This window comes from Canis lupus, chromosome 9 (assembly GCF_011100685.1).
Source record: "Canis lupus familiaris isolate Mischka breed German Shepherd chromosome 9, alternate assembly UU_Cfam_GSD_1.0, whole genome shotgun sequence".
NCBI classification, from domain to species: domain Eukaryota; kingdom Metazoa; phylum Chordata; class Mammalia; order Carnivora; family Canidae; genus Canis; species Canis lupus.
In genome coordinates this window covers 2,410,129-2,432,947 of record NC_049230.1, presented here as the reverse complement: position 1 = coordinate 2,432,947, position 22,819 = coordinate 2,410,129, and the positions used below count along the sequence as shown (strand labels likewise).

The 22,819-nt window shown below is 58.4% G+C and overlaps 1 protein-coding gene across 5 annotated transcripts in view; it reads left to right on the top strand.

Annotated features, from left to right (window-relative positions):
* The window catches only part of CARD14 (caspase recruitment domain family member 14), a 28,253-nt gene extending 5,434 nt beyond the window's left edge, over window positions 1-22,819 (top strand). For 2 of the 5 annotated variants that reach the window (XM_038546368.1, XM_038546369.1), the window contains 19 exons: window positions 1,311-1,448; window positions 2,353-2,678; window positions 6,127-6,294; window positions 7,107-7,226; window positions 7,738-7,863; window positions 8,081-8,230; window positions 8,914-9,033; window positions 9,450-9,592; window positions 9,736-9,830; window positions 11,677-11,737; window positions 11,961-12,153; window positions 15,510-15,636; window positions 15,931-16,168; window positions 16,980-17,043; window positions 17,749-17,863; window positions 18,321-18,494; window positions 20,053-20,174; window positions 21,088-21,203; window positions 21,787-22,819. In XM_038546368.1, the coding sequence (XP_038402296.1) occupies window positions 1,311-1,448; window positions 2,353-2,678; window positions 6,127-6,294; window positions 7,107-7,226; window positions 7,738-7,863; window positions 8,081-8,230; window positions 8,914-9,033; window positions 9,450-9,592; window positions 9,736-9,830; window positions 11,677-11,737; window positions 11,961-12,153; window positions 15,510-15,636; window positions 15,931-16,168; window positions 16,980-17,043; window positions 17,749-17,863; window positions 18,321-18,494; window positions 20,053-20,174; window positions 21,088-21,203; window positions 21,787-21,994 (2,804 nt within the window). In that variant the 3' untranslated portion in view covers window positions 21,995-22,819. Of the gene's footprint in view, window positions 1-1,310; window positions 1,449-2,352; window positions 2,679-6,126; window positions 6,295-7,106; window positions 7,227-7,737; window positions 7,864-8,080; window positions 8,231-8,913; window positions 9,034-9,449; window positions 9,593-9,735; window positions 9,831-11,676; window positions 11,738-11,960; window positions 12,154-15,509; window positions 15,637-15,930; window positions 16,169-16,979; window positions 17,044-17,748; window positions 17,864-18,320; window positions 18,495-20,052; window positions 20,175-21,087; window positions 21,204-21,786 lie in introns of those variants that run through there. The other 3 variants (XM_038546370.1, XM_038546371.1, XM_038546372.1) reach the window with 3 other exon arrangements.

Below are 22,819 nucleotides of genomic sequence, written 5' to 3'. Positions count from 1 at the left end.
CCTGGTGTCAGGAGTGCAGGACTTTAGAGATCCGCGTTCCAGACCCGGGGGACGCTGTAGTGTGTCCCCAGAGCTGCTATGACAAATGGCACAAGACTAGCAAAGATGTATTTGCTCATAGTTTGGAATCCAGGTGTGGGCAGAGCTGCCTCCCTTGAGGTGTCCAGGGGTGTGCCCTTCCTGCCTCTTGCTGGAGGCCCACAGGTGGTCCCCGGCTGGTGGCCATGTCCCTCCGGTGTCTACCTCTGTCCTCACATGGCCTTCTCCGTGTCTCCTCTTCTATCTCTTATGAATGTGCTTGTCATTGGACTCAGCAGATGTAGGGTCCCCCTGGGTAGTCCAGGCTGATCTCATCTCGAGATCCTTGCTGTAATTACATCTGCAAGGACCCTTTTTTCTTTTTTTAAGATTTTATTTATTTATTCATGAGAGACCCAGAGGGAGAGGCAGAGACACAGGCAGAGGGAGCAGCAGGCTCCATGCAGGGAGCTCGATGCAGGACTCGATCCCAGGACCCCGGGATCACACCCTGAGCCGAAAGCAGACACTTAATCACTGAGCCACCCAGGCGTACCGACCCTTTTTTTTCAAATAAGGTGCCATTGACAGGTTCCAGGTGGATGTGCCTTTGGGGGTGCCACGATTCACTCACTGCAGATGTCTCTGGAGCCAGTCCTGACAGTCTGCTTAGCTCCGTTTATTCACTGAGAACCAGGGAAGCAAGTGGCTTCACCCTGTCGGGTTGTTAGGAGATTGGATGAGATGGTTTCTACACTACTGCTCTCTGAGCTGAGGCCGTAGGAGGCATTCGGGGTGGGGATAGCTATCACCAGGAGTTTATTTCTTCCTGTTCCTTATGGACCTCAGATATAGGAGGAAGGAATCCAAGCCTCTAAGTCGGGCTGAGAGCGGTGGAATCGGGTGGGCTCACTGGGCCCCGGGGCGCCGGCCTTGCTTTCTTTGTGCCACGGGAGCTTCGTGCAGTGTCTGCACGTGTCCACCCAACGCCTGGGAGGTCTTGACAGCAAAGGTCCTCTTCCTTAGTCTTTTATGGTCAACTCTCAGCTCTCGGGTTGTGGTAGCTGCTCAAGGCCTATCAGTCTGGCCCTTCCAGGGACTGGCTGCGGACCTGTCACTTGAAAGGACCCACAAGAGTGGTGAGGGCATCTTCCCCACCCCGCCCCAGGGATCCTGGAAAACTGCTTCCACCTCCCGATCCTGGACGGGCGAGGATTTCCTCCACTGCCCCACGGTGCACCCCTGGGAGCCCACCCAGAGCTTTGGTGGCTGACAGCACTCTCTCACCCAAGGGCACTTATTGGACTTGCTGAAGACTCGAGGGAAGAATGGAGCCATTGCCTTCCTGGAGAGCCTGAAGTTCCACAACCCAGACATCTACACCCTGGTCACTGGGCTGCAGCCCCAGGTGGACTTCAGCAACTTCAGTGGTGAGGGCTGGGTCCTGGGGGCACTTGGGGGTGATGCTCTGCAGGGGCTTCGTCAGAGCCTCTGGGTTCTGGTGCCTGCATGCTCTTCTAGATGCTTCTCCTGACCACGCCCCCCCTGCCCCTCTCCAGCTGAGGTTCCTGTCCCTGTGCCCCAGCATGCTGGGGGTGGCGACACCCCCACTAACCATGGTGCAGGTGGTAGGAGACAGACTCTGTGGCCTGTGGTTCTAAAAGATCTGTCCCTAACTACACGGTACCAAGAGGAGACTCCTCCTGGGACACGGAATCTGCATTTGAGAGTCAGCTGCGGGAGACAGGAAGCTGGACTCCCTGGGGCTGCCTACGTGCTCCTGGGGCGGCCTCAGCCTTGCAGCTTGCTCACGTGCAGGGGGCGGCTTCTGCTGGGAGAGGCCCCTGGTGGGGGGGACGAGGGGTGGATGGGGCAGCCTTTTTGAGGCTCCCCTGGAGGAGCTGTTCAAAGATTTTGTACACAAGGGACCAACATCAGAACCTGGATGAGAAAGCTTTTCTGCCTGTTTGGCGTCATAGTGGGTGGTTCCGTTGGTTGGAGTTCTAATATACAGATTCGTGTTCCTCGTATTTTTCTTAGGATGACAAGGAAATGAGTTAGCACAGAGCACATCTTAGTTGATGGCGGGGGCGGGGAGGTGCTGGGTCTGCAGAGCGGGGTCCCACGGGGAAGCAGACAGGACAATCCTGATTCCCACCGCACCTGTTATGCTGTCATATAACCAAACACAGAGTCTGGTTGAGCCTGGGAGTTTTTGAGGAGACCCGCAGATGAGGGTGGGGGCTCCTGCCTGAGGGTCCGGCGCAGGCAGCAAAGACCCGGGCGGGGGGTGAGGAGGGAGGGCGAGGTGGCCCACCCACGTCTCCTCCGCAGGGCTCATGGAGACGGCCAAGCTGACTGAGTGCCTGGCCGGGGCCATCGGCAACCTGCAGGAGGAGCTGAGCCAGGAGAAGGGGCAGAAGGAGGCGCTGCTGCAGCGCTGCCGGCAGCTGCAGGAGCGCCTGGGCCAGGCCGAGGCCCGCGCGCAGAGCCTGTGCCAGCTGGAGGCCGACCACGACCGCATGAAGCGTGAGGTCAGCGCCCACTTCCACGAGGTGCTCAAGCTGAAGGACGAGATGCTCGGCCTGTCCCTGCACTACAGCAACGCGCTGCGGGAGAAGGAGCTGGCCGCCACACGCTGCCGCAGCCTGCAAGAGGAGGTACTCGGTGCCCCCCCGCCCGCCGGGACCCCTCCGCTGCCGGCCCGTAAGCCCCCCGGGACCGGCTGGCCTGGGAGGTGGCCTTGCTCGGGAGGCCCGACCGGGACCCCATAGCCAAGGACACACCTGGGATCCACCTTGCTCCTGCTCGGCCGGGAACCCGGGGCCCGTGGGCCCCTGCCAGCCCCTCCCGCGCCGTTCTCAGTGGCACACACTGGGTCTGTGTCCTCAGTGGGGCCCTTGCACCCCCACAGCACCTCTGCTCATTTTTATGATAGTCACCTACAGAGAGAGAGAGAGAGAGAGGGAGGGAGGCAGAGACATAGGCCGAGGGAGAAGCGGGCTCCCGGTCACCGGGAGCCTGACATGGGATTCGATCCCGGGTCTCCAGGATCGTGCCCTGGGCCAAAGGCAAGCGCTAAACTGCTGCGCCACCCAGGGATCCCTCTGCTCATTTTTCTGCTGGGGGCCGTTATCTTCTGGTCGAGCTGCAGGAGCTCTTTAGATCTCGAGGACGTTCATTCCTTGTCATTCTGGCATCTGTCATTTGCCTCTAACTGCGGCATGGTATGCTTGTTCTTAGTTTTTAAATCTTCATTGAGAAATAATTCCAAATCTGTTAAAAGATGCAAATATCGTTGACCCTTGAACAACACGGTTTGAGACGCAGGAATCCACTTAGACCCAGTTTTCTTTCTGTAAATGCAGCACCGTGAATGTAATTTCTCTTCCTTATGATCTTCTTTTTTTTTTTTTTTTTTCCTTATGATCTTCTTAATGGCCTTCTCTTTGCTCTGGTTTGCTTTATTGTAAGAATAGAGTTTACGATACATGTAGCGCACAGAACGTGTTAACCGGCTGCTCATGAGGTCGGTGAGGCTTCCAGACAACCGTAGCCCATTAGTAGTTAATTTTCTGGTCAAAAGCACACATGGACTTTTTTCTTTTTCTTTTTTTTTTGAGAGGCAGAGAGAGGATGGGGGAGGAGCAGAGAGACAGAATTTCAAGCAGGCTCCACACCCAGCAAGAAGCTCCATCTCGTGACCCTAAGAGCATGACCCCGAGGTCATGACCTGACCGGAAATCAAGAGCCAGATGCTTCGCCAACCGAGCCCCCCTCCCCAGGCGCCCCACAACATGGATTCTTTTTAAGGGTGCAGGGACCCCTCTTTTCTGTGATAAGACCACTCCCCATCTCGGGTTTGCCTCACGTCCCCTCGTGAGGAGATGGGGGGTTATACCTCTTTGGCAGGACACTGCACGGAACACTGGGCCTGGCTGCCGTCGCCTACCGTGGCGACCCGCCCAGCGCCCCTCGCCGGGGACGTTAATGTCACCCACCTGGAGCAGGTGCTGCTTCCTCTGCCTTGATCATGATCCTTTTCCTCCAGCCTGGGGTGGGTGGGGGACCCTGAAACCAGCAAGCACCCTGCTCCTCATCGACATTTCCCTGCTAGACGGCCTCACTGGCGATCCTTGCCTGAATTCATCTTCACTCTGGTGGATGCTCAATGATGAGCCCCATCTCCAGTGACCCCTCTGCTCCCCCCGTTGGTCCTCAACACCCTGACCACGAGGAGGAACCTTTGACTCCCCCAGCTCATGCGTCTGCTGTTGGCACGGACACGTGGATTCCGATTTCCAGTGGCCTGTAACATATTACTGTTCTGAATGAGTTTGCTCAGACTGTCCTAGATTTGGCCAGTGGGAGCCCCTTGAATCTCCTCCATGTCCTGTGGCACAGCTCCCCATTTTATGAGCACAGACTCCCTTTCTGGCATCACAAGAGTTTCCAGGACCATCTCGTCCCCATCCTGCCGCAGCTCTGGGCTCAGGCATTTCCCGGAAGGGCCTTGGAGTCTCCCCCAGACCAAGATCTGGGCTCTAGGTCTGCTCTTTGCTCCTGGGATGTCTTTGCTCCTTGGCCCTATCCAAGGACAGAACTAGGAAACGTGCATGTAAATATACGTATACACATACACACGTGCACGCGTGTGCAGATATGCACACGCCCTTATGCGTGCGAGTATGCATGTCCACAGACATACTTGTATTTCAGAAACCGTGAGGTCACACCCACGCCTCTAATTCCGGTCAATCCCCAGGGCGCGTCCCCGCCTCCCTCATTCCATACTGGGTGCCCCTTCTTCCCCGGTGAGAATCCTCCCACCCACACTAGCGTTCGCTTGCTCAATCCCTTAGTGCACGGAAAATACTTTCCAATTAGCTGTGCCCACACCAGCCCCGTGAATGAAGCTGCCGAGAAGAGCCAGGGGTTTGCAGTTCACGAGCTGCCGGGGCTGCCCGGCTCTCGATCCCTTTCCTTCCTCTCCATCCCTTCTCCCTCTGCTCATTGTGGCTACAGTGTTTGAGACATAATCAGGTTAATTGGCTTAGGTTTATTTTCAGTTTTAGGTCACCACCCCCCTTTCAGGTCTTAATGATTTAATATTACTTTTTAATTTTTAAAAAATATTTTATTTATCAGAGAAAGAGAGAGAGAGAGAATGAGAGACAGATCGAGTGCAAACAGGGGTGAGGGGCAGACAGAGAGAGAGAAGCCGACTCTGCTGAGCAGGGAGCCTGATGACCCAGGGCTTCATCCTCGGACCTTGAGATCACAACTGAGCCAAAGGCAGATGCTTACCCGACCGACCCACCCAGGCTTCCCTAGTTTTACTTTTTTAATACGTGGAGCACAACACTCCTAACCCAGGTGGCCCGTAGCAGGCGCTGTGTAATTGTTTACAGAAAATTTGCTAAGCAGATGTCGGGAGGGAACAAGTTCAAGAAAGGTTCTTCTTTCTCTTGACCCCAGAGCAAGGGCTGACTCCACCCTGACCTCCAGGCTTCCTGGGTTTGCCTCTTGAGGAAAACCCCCTGTCTCCCTTGGTTCCAGACCTGAGTTTCCCTTGGGGCACCATCCAGCAGGACCGACCTGGCCAGGTAGTTTCCAGAGGCCCACAGCCCGGGACACGCAGCCCGCCGGGCGGGAGGTGGCACATATTTGCACACGGATTGTGAGCGCGTCCGCGTAGACCAGTCATCTCTGCTCCGTCTGACTTGATTTCTTCTTTATTCTCACTTACTGATTTTCACGAATCCTGATTCCCTTCATGCAATGTACTTAGCAGAATATGGAAAGGCAGGGAAGCCAGGGAGCGTGCTGGAGGACACTCGCTCCCTGGCCACTCGCGCCGGAGTAAGCCGATTCCCTGGGTTCCTTGCTCTGGTCCCTCGGACCCACCCCAGTAGAAATAAAGCTAGAAACACCTTCCTCCTTCACAAGAACCGTAACTGTTCACCGGGTAAAACTCTCGAGTGGATTTTGAAAGCTTGGGGGAGGGACCCTTCTGAGTATAAGCAGCATCTCCTCCTCGAGGATGACTCCTGGGCTAGCAGACAGCCTGGGTTCACACGGGCCTTCCTCTCGGCCTCCTCCTGGCAGCTCTACTTGATGAAGCAGGAGCTGCAGCGCGAGAAGATATCTTCCTCCCATGAGCGGGAATCCCGAGAGCGGTCCCTGCAGGTGGCCGGCGGCCTGGGGCCCGGGGACAGGGAGCTGAGCCGCCTGAAGGAGGAGAATGAGAAACTCCGGTCGCTGACATTCAGCCTGGTGGGTCCCCATCCCTTCCCGGGGCAGCTGGCCCGGGGCTCCCGCAGGCTGGGGGGTTTCGCTCAGGGGGTCCTCGTGGGGGTGACTGAGGACTGGGGTGCCATCCCGGGACACCCTCCACCCCCTTCCCCATCCTGTGCGGCCGCGAACGTGGGCAGGGCGGACAGCTTGCTGGACATGCCGAGCAGCGCCCCCCACTCGGCTCGTGAGCTGCTGCTGTGCTGGCTTAGAGGGAGACAGGCCGATGGTGAATGACGGGATGCAAGATCATGCGAGGGGGCCTGTCTGCCCACAGAATCTGCCGAGGTCCCACCCACACGCGCCCCGGGGGGCAGCGGCAGCACCAGTGACGCCAAAGCCCCGGAATTATGCAAACCCTCTGCCTCTCCTCCTCCGCGATTCCTTTCAATCAATAACATGTCTATTAATAGAGCGATTCCTTCCAATGACTAAACGTCCCCTGGGTGCCGAAGGCCCTCCCTGGGGAGTGGGCCAGAGAGGGACCGGCATGTCCCTTGGTGTGTCCCCTGTCGGAGACCGTGCCGGCGGGCGTGTGGCCGGAGCGGCCCGACACTGCCTCCGAGGGGGGATCGCCACCCCGGGGGACTTCCAGTTTCCTTCACTTCCTGCCCATGATCACAGAGAAACAGAAGGGAAATGCACTTGCCTCCCCCGCCTCCCCCCTGCCTCGCGCAGGAATCCCGCTGAATCCGTCCCCACGCCCCCGCCCCGAGGTTTCCTGCTGCCTCTACTCAGGGCAGAGTGATGGGGCGCCTCCCGGGGTGGCCCTGGGCTGACCTCCCTTTGCCCAGGTGGAGAAGGACATTCTGGAGCAGAACCTGGACGAGGCCCTGGAGAGCAAGCAGGAGCTGGTGGACCGCATCCACTCTCTGAGGGAGCGGGCCGTGGCCGCCGAGAGGCAGCGCAAGCAGGTGATCCTCGGGGGGCCGCATCAGGGCTGCTCAGGCAGGCGGGGAGGACGGGCTTTGCAGACTCTCGGCCCTCGCGGAAGCTTCTAGAGCACGGACTCACAGCCCAAGGCCAGCGGTCCCGTCTGGTTTGCGGGTGATCAGAAAACCACCGGACAAAAGAGCACCGAAACTCAGGGCGCCTTCCAGTGGGGGGAGCCCTCAGGGTGGGCGCCAGGGGGTTATTTAGTGGCTGCAACAGCCAGAGGAGGACCAGGAGGAAGGGGATGGAGGGAGAGAACGAGGCAGTGTGGAGGGAGATCATTTATGTCTTTTGGGACATGGAGTAAACGACACGGGGTCATACCTGCACCACCCAGGTGCGTAGGGATCACCATAGCAGCGCCTCGGAATTCAGCATTTAAGAAACGAGCACCTATTTTACCCCCCGCCCCCGAGGCACCCCCGCCCCGCCCCACCCTCCGCCTGACCCCAGAACCCCCGCCCTGCGTGTGCTCTGTTTGTCCCCGGCCAGTTCTGGGAGGAGAAGGAGCAGACCCTGCTCCAGTTCCAGAGGACGAAGGTGGACTGCGACATCTACAAGGAGAGGGTGACCGCCCTGCAGAGCCAATTGCTCCAGCTGCAGAAAGAGCGGGACCAGGTACCTCCCCGGGAAGGGCCCCAGGGCACCTGGGCAGCTGGCTGAGGCTCCTCCCAGAAGCCCTGGGAGGGGGTTGACCCTGGGCTGGCAGGTGCCACAGGGCTCTCTGCACACCGCCCTCCCCCCAGGATGGCTGGTTCCCGCCTCTCCCGGTCTCTCCCCCACGGCTGTCACCGCCGACACACGCTACACCCCCCCTTCCCTTCCTGGCTCCCAGGCCTACTCCGCCAGGGATGCAGCCCAGATGGAGATCGCTCAGAACCTGACAGAGAAGGACGCCCTCCGCAGGAAAGTGTTTGAGCTGACAGACCAGGTCTGTGAGCTGCGCCAGCAGGTCCGCAAGCCGCAGGCCGAGTCCCTGCAGGGGGTGAGTGCTTCCCTCAGCACCCACGGGGAGGCGGGAGGTGCCAGGCCGCTCGAGGCCCCGGCCTGGACCTCGGGTTTAGCCGTATCGGCCACGCCCTGGCTCTCGTGGGTGAACCTTGTTGCCAAATCGTTGAAGATGCACAACTGGGCATCTTGAGCCTGCGTCTGCAGTTCGTTTTGTGGCAATCTTATGCAAGTCGTGGGACGTAGCTTGGTGGAAGGTTCTGGAACCTGTAAAGCACGGTGTTCCATGGAGAATGAAAGCCTATGACACGGCCGGATATCTGGTAGATGATACTTTTGTAGATGATGCATTCCTGACATATTTGCAAGCCCGATGTCCACGAGCTGACTTCCATGTAGGAAGGGAAAGAGCTAAAATGTTCCCAAAGAGCGGAAATAATCACTGAAACCTCCGATTACAGTGTATCAGCAGCTCCTGCTCCAAAAGAGATGAACTAGCGTTCACCAAGCTGCTTGCTTTCCTGCTTTCCGTTTCCTCCCTGGTGGGCTCCTGCCATGCCGGCGGGAACCGGCGCTCCAAGGAGGGGACATGATGAGGGGGACTGCCCGCCGGGTGGAGGTGGGAGGTGGAGGCGGCAGGGAGGTGACTTGCTGGAAACTCCCCCGAGAGCATCCAGGAGGAAACCCACCTGAACCCAGCATCCTGCGCCCCGTCCTCAGCAGCCTAAGCAGGAAGCCGGTGCCAGGGAGCCCTGTCCTAAGGGGAAGCAGCGGCTCGTGCGCATGTTCGCCATCTGCCCGCGGGATGACAGTGACTACAGCTGCCCCAGCTCCACTGAGGTACGGCTGGTGCCTCCTTGGTGGCTGGGGGGGTGGGTCCCTGGCACACAGCGGGTGAAGCGGATGCGGGCCTGCACTCAGGTCTGCACTGCACACCTGCCATCTACCGGTGTCTCCCTCTGCACGTGACCCTCGCAGCCAGGCACTTGGCCTCTCTGGGCCTCAGTTGCTTTGTATGGGAAGTGGGACCATACTACCCACCACGCAGCTTTATCCATTAGCGGCTAGGAGGACTCCTGGCACACAGTAGGGGTTCCGCTAGCGTGCCTCTCTCTGTGCTGTGTCCCTGTCACCGCCTCTGCCCTATAGGCGCCGTGGTTTCTCACTGTTGTCCATTGTGCCCAGTGGAGCAGTGGGGAGGTGTCACGGGGTGCCCGGGGGAGCCCTGTGCCGACCTCTGTCCTGTCCCCTTCCAGTCTCAGCTCTGCTCCGACCTGAGTGCCACATCCAACCGTGAGCTGGTGGACAGCTTCCGCTCCAGTAGCCCCAGGCCTCCCAGCCTGCAGTCCCTGTACAAGCGGGTCACAGACGACTTCTGGGAAGACCCTTGGTCTTTCAGGTAACAGGCAGGCAACGGGGGTCCAGATGCCATGGGCCCTGGGCTGGGACACGAGCCGAGGGCTGGGCAGGTGCCAGGGGCTCGGAGTCTGAGCAGAGAGGAGAGCGACGCAGCCTGAGCTGTCCTCTTCCCATGCTTTCCAGCGGCTTCCCAGAAACCTTGCAGGTGGACCAGGGGCCCTCCCCGGGGGCGAAGGCAGGTGATGCAGACCTGGATTACGAGATTGTAGACAGGGCAGGTGAGTGCACCCCACCTGGGCCTGTGCAGCCACTCACCTCCCCTGGGCTGAGCAGGAGGATAAGTGAGAAGACGGGTGTTCAGGGAGGCCGCCGAGAGACCGGGTACCTCTGCAGGGGTTGGGCGGAGGAAGCAAGTGTCACTGCTGCCGGGGCCCAGGCTCTGGGAAATCCAGGCTACCTGGCCATTCTAGCCCATGCCCTGTTTACTGGGCGTCCTTTCTGTCTCCCCTCGAAGCCAAGGGAGTTGTGTTCAGCTCAGCAGTAACCTTCAGGCAGCTCCAGGCATATTTGTTGTCTCGCTGTCCCTCCCTGCTCTGATTTGAGGACACTTAGGTTCCCCAGAGATACTGGAAGGCAGCGGGCCTCTGTCCCCTCTGCTCCTGGAAGAGGCACCAGCAGGGAGCATCTCTCCTCCTGGGTGTTAGCCCCTGAGACCTTCCCACATCGCCTATGGCTTATTCCTCATATTTGTGACTTGACCGGTCTCCTTCTCAACCTTGGGCCCCACGCAGCCTCCTCACCTTTTCCCCCTGCACACCTGCCCCCAGCCTGGGGCCAGGTGCACAGCAGGTGCTTTGCGCCCCGTCTGGAATTCACCCCGGTGGCCACCAGGGGGAGCACGTGCCTCGCGCTGTTCAGAACAGCGGCGCCGCAGGGCCCGGGGTCCGGGCTCCGTGTGGGTCACTGGACAAGAACCCTGGCCTGTGCGAGGCCATTGGCATCTTTAGAACTAGGGCCAACCGAGAGGGTCCCCCCAGGAAATATCCATCCTGGATGCGATGCCCTTTATTCTGCCACACTTCTACATAACGTCCCCGTTTTGCACACTTTTGGTGGAACTGACCTCAAATACATCAGGACTAGGCTATTTTCCCTTGGCTTTGAATGTGATTGCGAATGGCGTGTAGCCTGTGAGCTGGGCAATGACAGCAGGTGGCCACTGGTCCTCGCTGGCTGGCTGGTTCTCACCCCCCCATAGTCGGGAAGAGCAGCCATGTCCTTGCAGGAAGGTCGATCCCCGGGCACGGGGTCGGGGTGCCGGTGGGGGTGGGGCTGCTTTACAAGCTGCACATTAAAATGCAGAGCCCCGAGGGACCCCGGGGCCGTCCAGTCCTCGGGCTGCCGACTCTGGGGCCTGCGGTGGCCAGCTGGGCAGCAGGAGGGGCGGGCAGCCGATGGCCGGCACTGGCAACCGCTGCCAGGCAGAGATGCGGGTCCAGGCAGAAACGTGGGCCCAGGGTTGTTCCAGATTTTATTTTATTTTATTTAAGAGTTTATTTTAATCACCCAGTGCTCATCACAAGTGTCCTCCTGAATCCCCATCCCCTATTTCACCCACTCATCCCTACCTAGATCTGATTTTTTTTTAAGATTTTATTTATTTATTCATGAGAGACACAGAGGGAGAAGCAGAGACACAGGCAGAGGGAGAAGCAGACTCCCCGCAGGAAGCCTGATGTAGGACTCGATCCTAGGACCCCAGGATCACAACCTGGGCCGAAGGCGGTGCTAAATCGCTAAGCCACCCGGGCTGCCCCTAGATCTGATTTTTAATGAAGCCAGAAAGCCAGCCTCTAGCTGCCCTTTCCTGTAAAGTGTTGGCAACTCATCCAACTACCCCCTAAGGATACCCTATAGGTCAAACCCCACTCCTGTTTGGGGGAAGATGAAATCAAGATTCTAGGCAGTGAGGAAGGGAAGAGGCAGAGGAGGCTTAGCCTCAGTGGAGGGAGGGGTGGGCTAGGGTAGGGACGACGGGTTACCCACCCCGTAGGCAAGGCTCCGTGGGGAAGGGGAGCCCAGGGGCTGGCCTGGCCCGGGTCTGAGCCCTCCCCCTCCGTGCAGACCTTCCTGAGTGTGAGAGCAGCCTGCAGCCATTCTCCGGGGGCCTGACCACCTCGTCCAGGTGAGCGGTGGGAGGGGCCAGGGTCAGCAGGTGGCAGGGCAGAGTGAGGACTGGGTCCCATCACTATTGGGAAGTGACAGCCTTCCTGAGATTAAGGCCACGGCTGGGGCTATGTGTGTGTGTGAGAGAGAAAGAGAATTCCAGAATGCTGGGGCCCATGGGGTCAGGGCCTTGCCTGACCTGCTCCGGTACCTCGGGGGCTCCATCACCTCCCCTCCTGCAGCGGCGTCCCCGTGCGGAGGAGGCCGGCCCGCAAGATCCTGAGCCAGGTCACCGTGCTGGCCTTCCAGGGGGACGCGTTGCTGGAGCAGATAAGCGTCATTGGTGGCAACCTCACGGGCATCTTCATTCACCGGGTCACCCCTGGCTCAGCGGCGGACGAGATGGCCCTGCGCCCCGGCACCCAGATCATGATGGTAGGTGTGACCCCAGCCCTGCAAACCCCCAAGGATCTTCTCCGGGTGGGGTCGGCGGCCACAGCTCCCACTGGTCAAGGATGCGTTCTCAGGGTGGCCCACGCTCCTGCTTGGGCTGAGCTGACACTCACTGGGAGGCTCCGTTCCCGGTTCCCACGACGCCCACGGGAACCCTGCTGGATCCCTGAATCCCCATCACCTGTTTCCCCCCTCCCCCTGACCCTCCCCTCTGTGACCATCAGTGTGTTTTCCATAGTGAAGAGCTGGGTTCTTGGTCTATCTCTCTTTTTTTCCCTTTGCTCATTTGTTTTGTTTCTTGAATTCCACATATGAGTGACATTACATAGTATTTGTTTTTCTCTGACTAATGTATGTCGCTTAGCGCAATATCCTCTAGCTCCATCCATGATGTTGCAAATAGCGAGGTTTCATCCTTTCTGATGGCTGAGTATAGCCCAGTGTGTGTATAGACCACATCTTCTTTTTTTTGTTTTTAAAGATTTTGTTTATTTATTCATGAGAGACAGAGAGGGAGAGAGAGAGAGAGGCAGAGACACAGGCCGAGGGAGAAGCAGGCTCCATGCAAGGAACCCGATGAGGGACTCGATCCCGGGACCCTGGGGTCACACCCTGAGCCGAAGGCAGACGCTCAACCGCTGAGCCCCCAGGTGTCCCAAGACCACACCTTCTTTATCCATCCATCTGTTGTTGGACATCTGGGCTCCCTCCATAGTTTGGCCACTGAGGACATGGGTGCTATGAACGTCGGGGTGCAGATGCCCCTTCAAACCAGTGTTTGTATCCTTTGCCTAAACACCCAGGAGTGCAATTGCTCGTAGGCGGTAGGGTGGCTTTATATTTAGCTTTCTGAGGACCCCCCCACACTGCTTCCCAGAGTGGCTGCACCAGCTTGCACGCCCACCAGCGGCCCAGGAGGGCTCCCCTCTCCCCACACCCTCTCCAGCGCCTGTTGTTTCCTGTGTGGTTGATCTTAGCCGCGCGGACTGGTGTGAGGTGGGATGTCGCTATGGTTCCGATTTGCACTTGCCTGATGACAAGCGACGTGGAGCATCTTCTCATGCGTCTGCTGGCCATCTGGATGTCTTCCTTGGAGAAACGTCTGCTCATGTCTTCTGCCCGTCTCTAAACTGGATTATTAGGTTTTTGAGTGTGGAGGGTGAGAAGTTTTTCATGTACTTCGGATACTCACCCTTTATTGGATAAGCCATTTGCAAATATCTCCTCCCATTCCATCGGTTGCCTTTTGTTCTCATTTATTTTTTATTTATTAAAGATTTTTACTTATTCATGAGAGACAGAGACAGAGAGGCAGAGACACAGGCAGAGGGAGAAGCAGGCTCCATGCGGGGAGCCCGATGAGGGACTTGATCCCGGGACCCCGGGGTCACGCCCTGGGCCGAAGGCAGATGCTCAACCACTGAGCCCCCCGGGGCGCCCCACTTGGTTGCCTTTTAGTTTTGCTGATTGTTTCCTTCACTGTGCAGGAGCTTTTTATTTTGATGAAGTCCCTTGCCTGGTAAGGGGCGGCGGGTCTGCTAAGAGGTTGCTATGGCCGAGGTCAAAGAGGTTCCTGCCCGTGTTCTTCTCTAGGATTTTATGGTTTCCCGTCTCTCGTTTCGGTCCTTCGTCCATTTGGACTTCATCTTTGTGTGCGCCGCGAGGCAGTGGTGCACCTTCGTGCTGCATGTGGCTCGTTTCCCCAACACTGTGTGTTGAAGAGACGATCATTTTTCCGTTGGAGATTCTTTCCTGCTTTGCCGAAGGTGCGTTGCCCATAAAGCTGTGGGTCCGTTTCTGGGTCTTCCGTTCTGTTCCACTGACCTGTGTGTCTCTATTTGTGCCCGTGCCCTACGGTCTTGAGGACTACAGCTCTGCAGTATCTTGAAATCCAGAATTGAGATGTCTCCAGCTTTGGTTTTCTTTTTCAAGGCTGCTTTGGCTGCTCAGGGTCTTTTGTGGCTCCATGCAAATTTTAGGATTGCTTGTTCTAATTCTGTGAAAAATGCTATTGGTATTTTCATCGGGATCGCATTGAGTGTGCAGATCACTTTGGGTAGGAGAGACAAACAATATTTGTTCTTCCAATCCGTGAGCTTGGAATGTCTTTCCACATTTTTGTGTCGCCTTCAATATTTTTCATCAGTGTTTTATAGTGTTCAGAGAACAGATCTTCTACCACTTTGGTTAGGTTTATTCCTGGCTATCTTATTATTTTCAGTGCAATTGTAAACGGGATTGTTTCCTTGATTTCTTGTTCTGCTGCTTCATTATTGGTATATCAAAATGTGGTGGATTTCTGTACATTGATTTTGTAACCTGTGACATCACTGAATTTCTATATCAGTTCCAACAGCCTTTGGGTGGAATCTTTTGGTTTTTGTAAATAGGATATCATGTCACCTGCAAATTGTGGATGTTTTATTCCTTCCTTACCAATCGGGATGGCTTTTATTTATTTATTTATTTTGTCGTCTGATTGCTGGAGCTACAATATTTTTTCATTATAAAAATATATCTTCTTGGGCAACCCGGGTGGCTCAGTGGTTTAGCGCCACCTTCGGCGTGACCCTGGAGTCCCAGGATCAAGTCCTGCATCGGGCTCCCTGCATGGAGCCTGCTTTTCCCTCTGCCTGTGTCTCTGCCTCTCTCTCTCTGTATCTCTCATGAAAAAATAAATAAAATCTTTAAAAAAATATATATATATATATATCTTCTTGGGATGACTGGGCAGCTCAGTATATTAAGTGATTAAGCGATTAAGCGACTGCTTTTGGCTCAGGTCATGATTTCAGGGTCCTGAGATCGAGCTCTGAATCTGGCTCAGCAGGGAGTCTGGTTCTCTCTCTCCTCTGCCCCTCCCCCTGCTCAGCCTCTATCTTTCTCTCAAATAAATAAATAAGATCTTTAAAAAATATATATGTACGCATATATTCTCCTAAACTTAAAACAGCCCAGGGTTGAGTGAATGAGTGGAGTGGATGGTGAGAGCCCCGTGCCCATGGCCTTTCACCCCCAGGACAGCGGGGCGGGGGAGCCGTTGCCCCAGCATCTACAGGGTGGGGGGCTAGGGATGCTACTCAACATCCTGCAGGGCCCAGGGCCGGCCCCACAGCGCAGAACAATGGCCTTAACTGTCGATAGTCCAAGCTGAGAAACCCTAGCCTGGGGAATGCTCTAGAGTGGAAGTCCCCCTTGAAGAGTGGAAACTCGGTCCTCAGTGGTCATCTCAGCACGCTGCGTGTTGGGGAAGGGCTGGTGGTTGAGTCTCTCTCTGGATGGGAACTGTGGCCGCAGAATCCAGGTCAGAAGGGCCGACACTGGTGATTTGCCCTCAGGTGGATTGCGAGGCCACAGAGCCCTTGTTTAAAGCCACCTTGGAGGACACAACCCTAGAGCAAGCGGTTGTACTCCTCCAGAGAGTCAATGGCTTCTGCTGCCTGTCCGTGAAGGTCAACATGGAAGGTATACACTCCCCCACGCCACCCACCCGGGAAGCCCACCACCTGAGACTTGAGCCACTGAGTCCTGTGTCCCTGAGCCCCTAGCTGTGCGATGCCAGCCCTCCCGTGCACCCCAGAATCAGACGGTGCCCCAAGTGTGCAGAGGGCTGCAGGGCAGCTGGGGATCTCCTACCCACTGGCTCTAGCACCACAACGGCTCCCAAGACTCTAGGGGAGATTCCTTCCTTCTCTCCTGCTTTCACATTCCAGAACCTTCCTCGTGCAGGATCACAGCCCCGGGCTTATCTTTAATCAGGTTATAAGAAGTTGGTCCAGGACCTGGAGGCCAAAGTGGCTACCTCAGGGGATTCTTTCTACATCCGGGTCAACCTGGCCATAGAGGCGCGGGCGGAGGGGGAGCTGCAGGTGCGGTGCAATGACATCCTGCACGTCACCGACACCATGTTCCAGGGCCGGGGCTGCTGGCACGCCCACCGCGTGGGGCCCTACAGCACGACGGGCGCCGAACATGGCACCATCCCCAACTACACACGGTGAGCAGCTCTAGTGCCCCAGCACCTCTCCAGGTTGGGCCAGGGGCGCTGCCTGGCTTCTTGTGGACGACCCCTCCTCCCCAAGAGGAGAGGGTGGGCATGATGAGACACCTCAAGTGGAATCCCTATGTGCCACCCCCATCACTGCTTAGAAGGGGTTTCTTTGTGGAATGGGATGGCCCTTCATCCTAGAGCATTCTAGAGCATTCAGGACCAGTGTGGCATTTGGGGCTGGCTTACTCAGTCACGGGGGGCCACCTTGGGCCCTGTGGGATGTTGAGTGGCACCACTGGACACCAGTAGTGCCTCTGGCCCTCAGTTGGGACAATTAGAGGTGTCTCCAGACATCGCCCAGTTAGTGTCTCCTGGGGTTGGGTGCCCATCATCCTGGCGTGTCCAGGACTATTTTGGCAAAAGCATGGAAAGTCCTGTGTCCTGGGGAACCCCTCAGGCCTGGGCCAGCTGGGACAAGGGCCACCCTCCCTGGGAGCAGCATCTCCCCTGCCGAGCACCGTGTTCTAGATCAACCATAGTGCACAGAGCAGCGTCTCACCCAGTACCCCAAAGCCTCATCACTCTCGGGGACGCCAGGCTGTTGAGGTTTTAGGGCGTGGCCCAGGCCCAGGCTCACCCAGAGTCACCCAGGTCCCAACTCAGAACAATTCCATTGGCAGCTGCAGGGGTGAGCTGTGGGTTTGCGGTTTTCCAAAGGCCGCAGGGGACCATGGTGGCCGCCAGGTGGAGAACGGCTGCCTAGGGCCACAGGGGGTGCTCCGGGGCCACTGGCTCAGGGCTGTCCTCCTCTGCACAGGGCTCAGCAGCTGCTCATCGCCCTCATCCAGGACATGGCTCAGCACACCACCATCGCCCGCAAGGTGAGGTGGTGACATCGGCCAACCCGGATCCCAGACACAGGGCCCTGCTGGGGTGGGCCCTGCCTCTCGTCCTGGCCTTCCTCCTCCTGGCTCCCGTCATCTGGGGGTGGGTCCTGGCCCAATTTGGCGTGGGCTGGCAGAGGGTGGGTGCTGGCCTGGGGGCCCCAGGCTGCTGCCCCCACGGGTGTGACCTGGCATGTCTCCCCGCCGTCCCTCCAAGCCCTCACCAAGGCCTGCACACCACACCCAGCCCTCAAGCTCCTCTTGTGCGCAGGTACATCACATCTGCTCTCTCCGTCATGCTCCCCGTTCATCCCATTTGCCTGCCCATCTGCACCCCCTCCTACTCCCTCTGAGGTCCTGACACAGAACACCCAGGTGTCTCCTAGCAGGATGCTAGGGCAGCTTCCCTGGATTGGAGCAGGGCCAGGCTGGGGGACCCCGACTCTTCCCTCCTGCTTTATGCAGCCTGCCATCACTTTGGACGCCATGCTCAGGGGGGCCCTGCTCGGGGGCTCTGCCTGAGGACCCTGCTCCACCCCCCTCATCTGCCACCCTCTGGAATGCGGCCTGGGCCTCCTGGCTATTCAGTGGGCACGGTCTGGTGGTCCGGGCAGCAGCTGGATTTGGCAGCAAGGCCAGGTGCAAGCCCCCTGCCCTGTGCAGGTGGCCTGGACACCTGCTCATCCCTCTTCCTTCCTCCAGCAGTCCTCCGGGGGACCCCAGAAGCTGGTCCGCATCGTCAGCGTGGACAGAACCAAGCCCAGCCCTCTGCGCTCATCCTTTGATGGGACCCCGCCGCAGCCTAGCAGGCTGGAAGGTGAGGCGGGTGTTATGGCTCAAGGGGCCCCTTGGTCGCCACTGTGTGACGAGTGTGGCCAGTGTGGCACATACCCCAATCGGGTCTAACCGTGCAATGAACATAGTAGAAGCGGATTGAGGGTAAGGTGAATTGTTTTGAGAAGATTTTCTTCTTTTTGGCAAGTGTTTTGGGTGCATGATGGGAAAACAGAAGCACAACCTAGGAGCCCAGGGACCGGGAGGGAGGGAGGCCTGGTGCTGTGGGTCCCGCAAAGGTGAGGATGCCAGAGGCCTTGTAGACCGCGGGGAGGGAGGAGAAGTGTTCTTCTCTATTCCCCCTCCGGGCCTGTGCAGCTGAGCCTGGAGGGACACGGAGTCACCTAATCAACGGGTGCAGGGAAGCGCCACCCCCGGTGGGGGTGGGGGGGACACCAGTGTGGGGAGCCCAGCCCGCTCCCGCCTCCTCTCCCCCACAGAGCCCTCCACCACGTGCTTCTGGGCCGAGAGCTGCTTCACCCTGGTGCCCTACACCCTGGTACACCCCCACAGGCCCAGCCAGCCCCGGCCCGTGCTCTTCGTGCCCAGCGTGGCGGGGAAGATCCTGAGCGAGAAGCTGTGCCTCCTCCGAGGGTTTAAGAAATGCCTAGCAGGTACGTGTCCCCTGGGAGCCCCCGCTCTCATCTGTCAGGTGGCGGGACAAGGCTTGCCTTCTCTGGGGAGGCGGCGGGAGGTCGTCGTGCCAGTGTCCCGGGGCTGCAGCCTGCAGGCTTAGAACAGCAGAGGTTTATTCACCCGTGGTGATGGGGCCCAAAAGGCTGAGGTCCAGGTGTCCCCGCACCCCCAAGGCCGTCGGGGGGAGTCGCTCCTTTCCTCTTCTGGCTTCTGGCGGTGCTGACAGTCCTGGGGTCCTTGGCTTGTGGTTGCGCCACTCCCGCCTCTGCCTCCTTGTCAGTGGCCTCCTGCATGTCTTTGTGTCATCCATGGTCTTCTCACGAGCAACCAGTCATGGATTTAGGGTCTCTCTTGCTCCAGGATGACATCGTCTTCATTAACCACATCTGCAAAGACCCGATTTCCAAATAGGGCCCCATTCCCAGGTTCCAGGGGCCATGCGTCCTGGGGGATGCTATTCAATCTGGTGCACTTACCGCTGGCAGATAGGTTTGTTCTCAGCTAGGGCAGGACCCCAAAAGGCGCCATCCACCCGCTGCTCACCTCCAACGCTGCTTGGTGGAGAGTCTCGGGGAGGAACCGGCCGTTTGGAATCCTGGATCCCAGGGGACAGGGCTGAGCGCCTCGTAGCAGGAGAGCAGCGTCGTGGGAATCTTCCATCGTCAGCTTGTTGCTGGCTGATGGGAGGCCTTGGGTGGCCACCGGAGGGGGCGGGAGCCCTGCCCCAGCGCTTGGGGGTCCCTGTGGCTCCTCTAGCGGCACCTGCCCTGTGCCAGGCTCCCTGCGGGGAGAGGCGGGCTCCTGGAGACGGGCGGCCGGGCTCTGCCGGTCAGGCGGGGACGTGAGGGCGCACCGGGCAAAGGTGCTGCAGGTGCGGCCCTGGGGGCGGGAGGCCCTCGAGCTGGGGTCCCCGCGGCTGGGGGCGCAGGTCTGACCCGGGACAACAGTGGCCACGACACAGGCTGTTCAGGAAGACGGGCGAGTGCGGGCTGTGCTTCCATGGGTTTATTCAGGGCAAGGGCTCTCCCTCCACCTCGGGCTGACAGTCCTACGGGGCGGCCTCCCCCTCCGGTCACATTGGGGGCCGAACATCCTGGCTCCACCCCCCAGACGCCAGATGCATGGCCTCCCCCGGGGGGATGCTCCAAAACGCCTCCTGGGGGCACAGCCGCCCCGGGCCGAGATGTGTGGACCCAGGGGCTCCAAGGATTTCTAGGTCGAAGAAGCTGGATGCGCACTTTCGGGGGGGGGGGGGGGCTGTGGTACTGGGGGAGGAGCTTGTGCACCCACATCCCTCCTCCTTCCTTCCCTGGCCACCCATGTGCTGGCACTGGCCGAGCACCTGCTGGTCCGATGGCCTAGGGCGAGCGCCGTCACAGGCTCCTCTGAGTGCCAAGAGCACAGGGCCAGGTTCATAAAGAGGACATCCTGGGGGGGCGTCCCCCAGAGCTGGGGGTGGGGGCATGTTCAGCACGGAGCCCCCCCAGGACCTCGCCGGCCCGGTGTATGATGTCCCCGCCCCCCGGTCACCTTCAGAGTACTTGAGCCAGGAGGAACATGGTGCCTGCAGCCAGAGAGGGGACATCATCCAGGAGCGGGAGGCATCCGGTGGCCGCTACTGCGTGACCCGCCGGGCTGTGGAGTCCCTTATGGAAAAGGTAAGGGGCAGGGGTGGGGGCTGCTCTGGGGCTCTGGGACCTCCATCTCCAAGGATGGTGGCGGGACACGGCAGGAAGGACCGACCCTGAGATCTGGGGGACGCTAGCCACCAACCTGCAGGTCGAGGACAGCTGTTACGGTGCTCGCTCGTGTGTGGCTCAGCGTTCAGGGGGCGGAGCGCAGAAGCACCGAGCCTCGTCTCTGCCATCTGGCATCTGTGGGACTTGGGCCGAGCCTCTTACCTTCCCTGAGCCCAATTCCTCAACACAGGAGATGTTGAATAGCATTAATTGAGTAACAAGGAAAATGGAGGTAACGCTCCGTAATTTAAGGCTCAAATATGTGAAAGGCAGCTCACCATGAACCATGCGGTTTTATTTTTTTATTTTTATTATTTTATTTTTTTAAAGATTTTATTTATTTATTCATGAGAGGCACACAGAGAAAGGCAGAGACACAGGCAAAGGGAGAAGCAGACTCCCTGCAGGGAGCCCTGATGCAGGACTCGATCCCAGGACCCCGGGGTTGTGCCCTGGGCTGAAGGCAGATGCTCAACCGCTGAGCCACCCAGGTGCTCCAACCAGTTCTATGTGGATGTAAGGGGGCCAGTCCCAGCCGCCCGCCAGAGGCTGGTGCCCCTTTCCCAACCCCGGTGCCCACAGAGGCTAATGGAACCTCCCGACCCCTCGGGCTCCAGCCTCTCATGAAGTTTCCCTCAACCCCAACAGCTCACCGTTCCTCGGTTCTCCAGGTGAAAACCCAAAGGGACACACTCTTGAGATTGTACAGCAAGTGCCCTCATACACGACAGAGCATCCCTGCCTTGTCTGCCCACCAGCCCTCCCCAGTGTGGGCTCCGTTCGCTGCCTCTGAGGCTGAGGACCTCTGACCCCCATCCCCCGTCCCTTCCAGAACACCCACGCCCTCCTGGACGTCCGGCTGGACAGCGTCTGTGCCCTGCACAGGATGGAGATCTTCCCCATCATCATCCACATCCCCATCAACGAGAGGGCGGCAAAGAAACTCAAGTAGGTGCTTCCTAAAAAAAAAAAAAAAAAAAAAAAAGTAGGTGCTTCCTGAGGGCTGGTGGTGGGGCTGCGTGCCTCCAGGGTACGTGGCAGGGTCTCCAGGAGCTCACCCAGCGCCAGCCCCTGGAAGGGTGACAGGGCGCGACCCCCACAGCTTCTGGGACAGAGACCTGCTGCCCACCCCCAGGGAACAGCCTGGAGGACAGTGAGGCGAGGCCTGGACCCTGCCTTTCCTTGCCTAAGGCCACGTGTTCGCTGGGGTAGACGCTGACAGTCCACCCGCCTTAGGTGAGGAGAGGGCTGAAAACCAGCTCGTGGTTTACGTGGTTTACGGCTGGGGCCGGCCCAGGCATCCTGCTGCCCCTGATAACGTGTCAGCTGAGCTTGTAAACTAGACCGCGCCCCCATGGGGGCAAGGCCATCTGGGGCCTGACTCCCGTCTTCTCTACGAGCCACTGGAGCCCTCACAGCAGGGCATTTGTGCAGCGCTGTCGCCTGTACGCTGGTCCCCGCAACTCCAAGCTGGTGGCCAGCCTCCTGGGGCGCCTCCCTGAGTGTGTCCCCCCATGTCCGGTCTGTGCAGGAAGGTCCTGCAGCGGCTCAGCACCTCCGAGGAGCAGCTCCTGGAGGCGGGCAGGCAGGAGGAGGGCCAGCTGGACCGAGTGCCCTGTCTCTACGGCAGCCTGGCCCCCGACAGCTGGAGTGACCTGGAAGGCCTGCTTGGCTGTGTCCGCGTGGCCATCGCAGACGAGCAGAAGAAGGTTGTGTGGACAGAGCAGAACCCCCACTGATGCCTCCGGTGTCCCCTCTGAGTCCCTGTGGTCTGAGCTCAGAGCCTCTCAGGCACAGCCTTGGGGGCGCTCACCCGACAACCCAGCTCTCCGGGCATCAGCTCCCCTCTCCCATTGGGGTCCAACCTTGAACCCACAATACATGCAGGTCACAGATGAACACACTTGAACCATCTGCCCACTTTGTGCAAACGGTCTCCTCCTCCTACAAGGCTTGGTTGCCGTGTTCTGAACCAGAGGCCTCGAGAACACTTCTGTGGTGGAGGCATCTCCTGCGCCTCCCCCCGCAGAGCGGGAGGCCCCAGATGTCTCCAGAAATCCACTAGTCTGACCCAAATCTTCCCTTTTGCATTTCAGTGTGCCAAGGGGCTTGTTCTAAAGCCACTGAGGCAGCAGGCTAGTAGCCCTGGTGCCCCCCAAAGTCACTGCCCCCCCATCCAGAGCAGAGGTGCAAACCCCCCTGTGATCCTGGTGAACTTTCTCAGCTTCTGATGGCTGAGATGTGCTTCAGGGACTCAAGTTTAGGAAATACTAACTGGGTTAGGTACACCTAAGTTTAGGTGTACAAACTGGGACACAGGGTATCCCAGCAATGGAAACAGTACTTGCAGTGGGTTTGTGCCTGGTGGCCACCGTACCTGGTTCAGGGACCCAGGCCCCCCCCTGACCTGGCTTTGCCTCCCACAGTGGTGGACTGAATGTCATCTTGGCACCAGCGGCCCGGATCTGAGCGCCTCAGGAAGCTGCTCTGGAATCCAGGCTGGCATTACCATAAACAAGTTCAGAAAATGAACTTCTATGTTATTTTATTCAAATAAAAAGCTT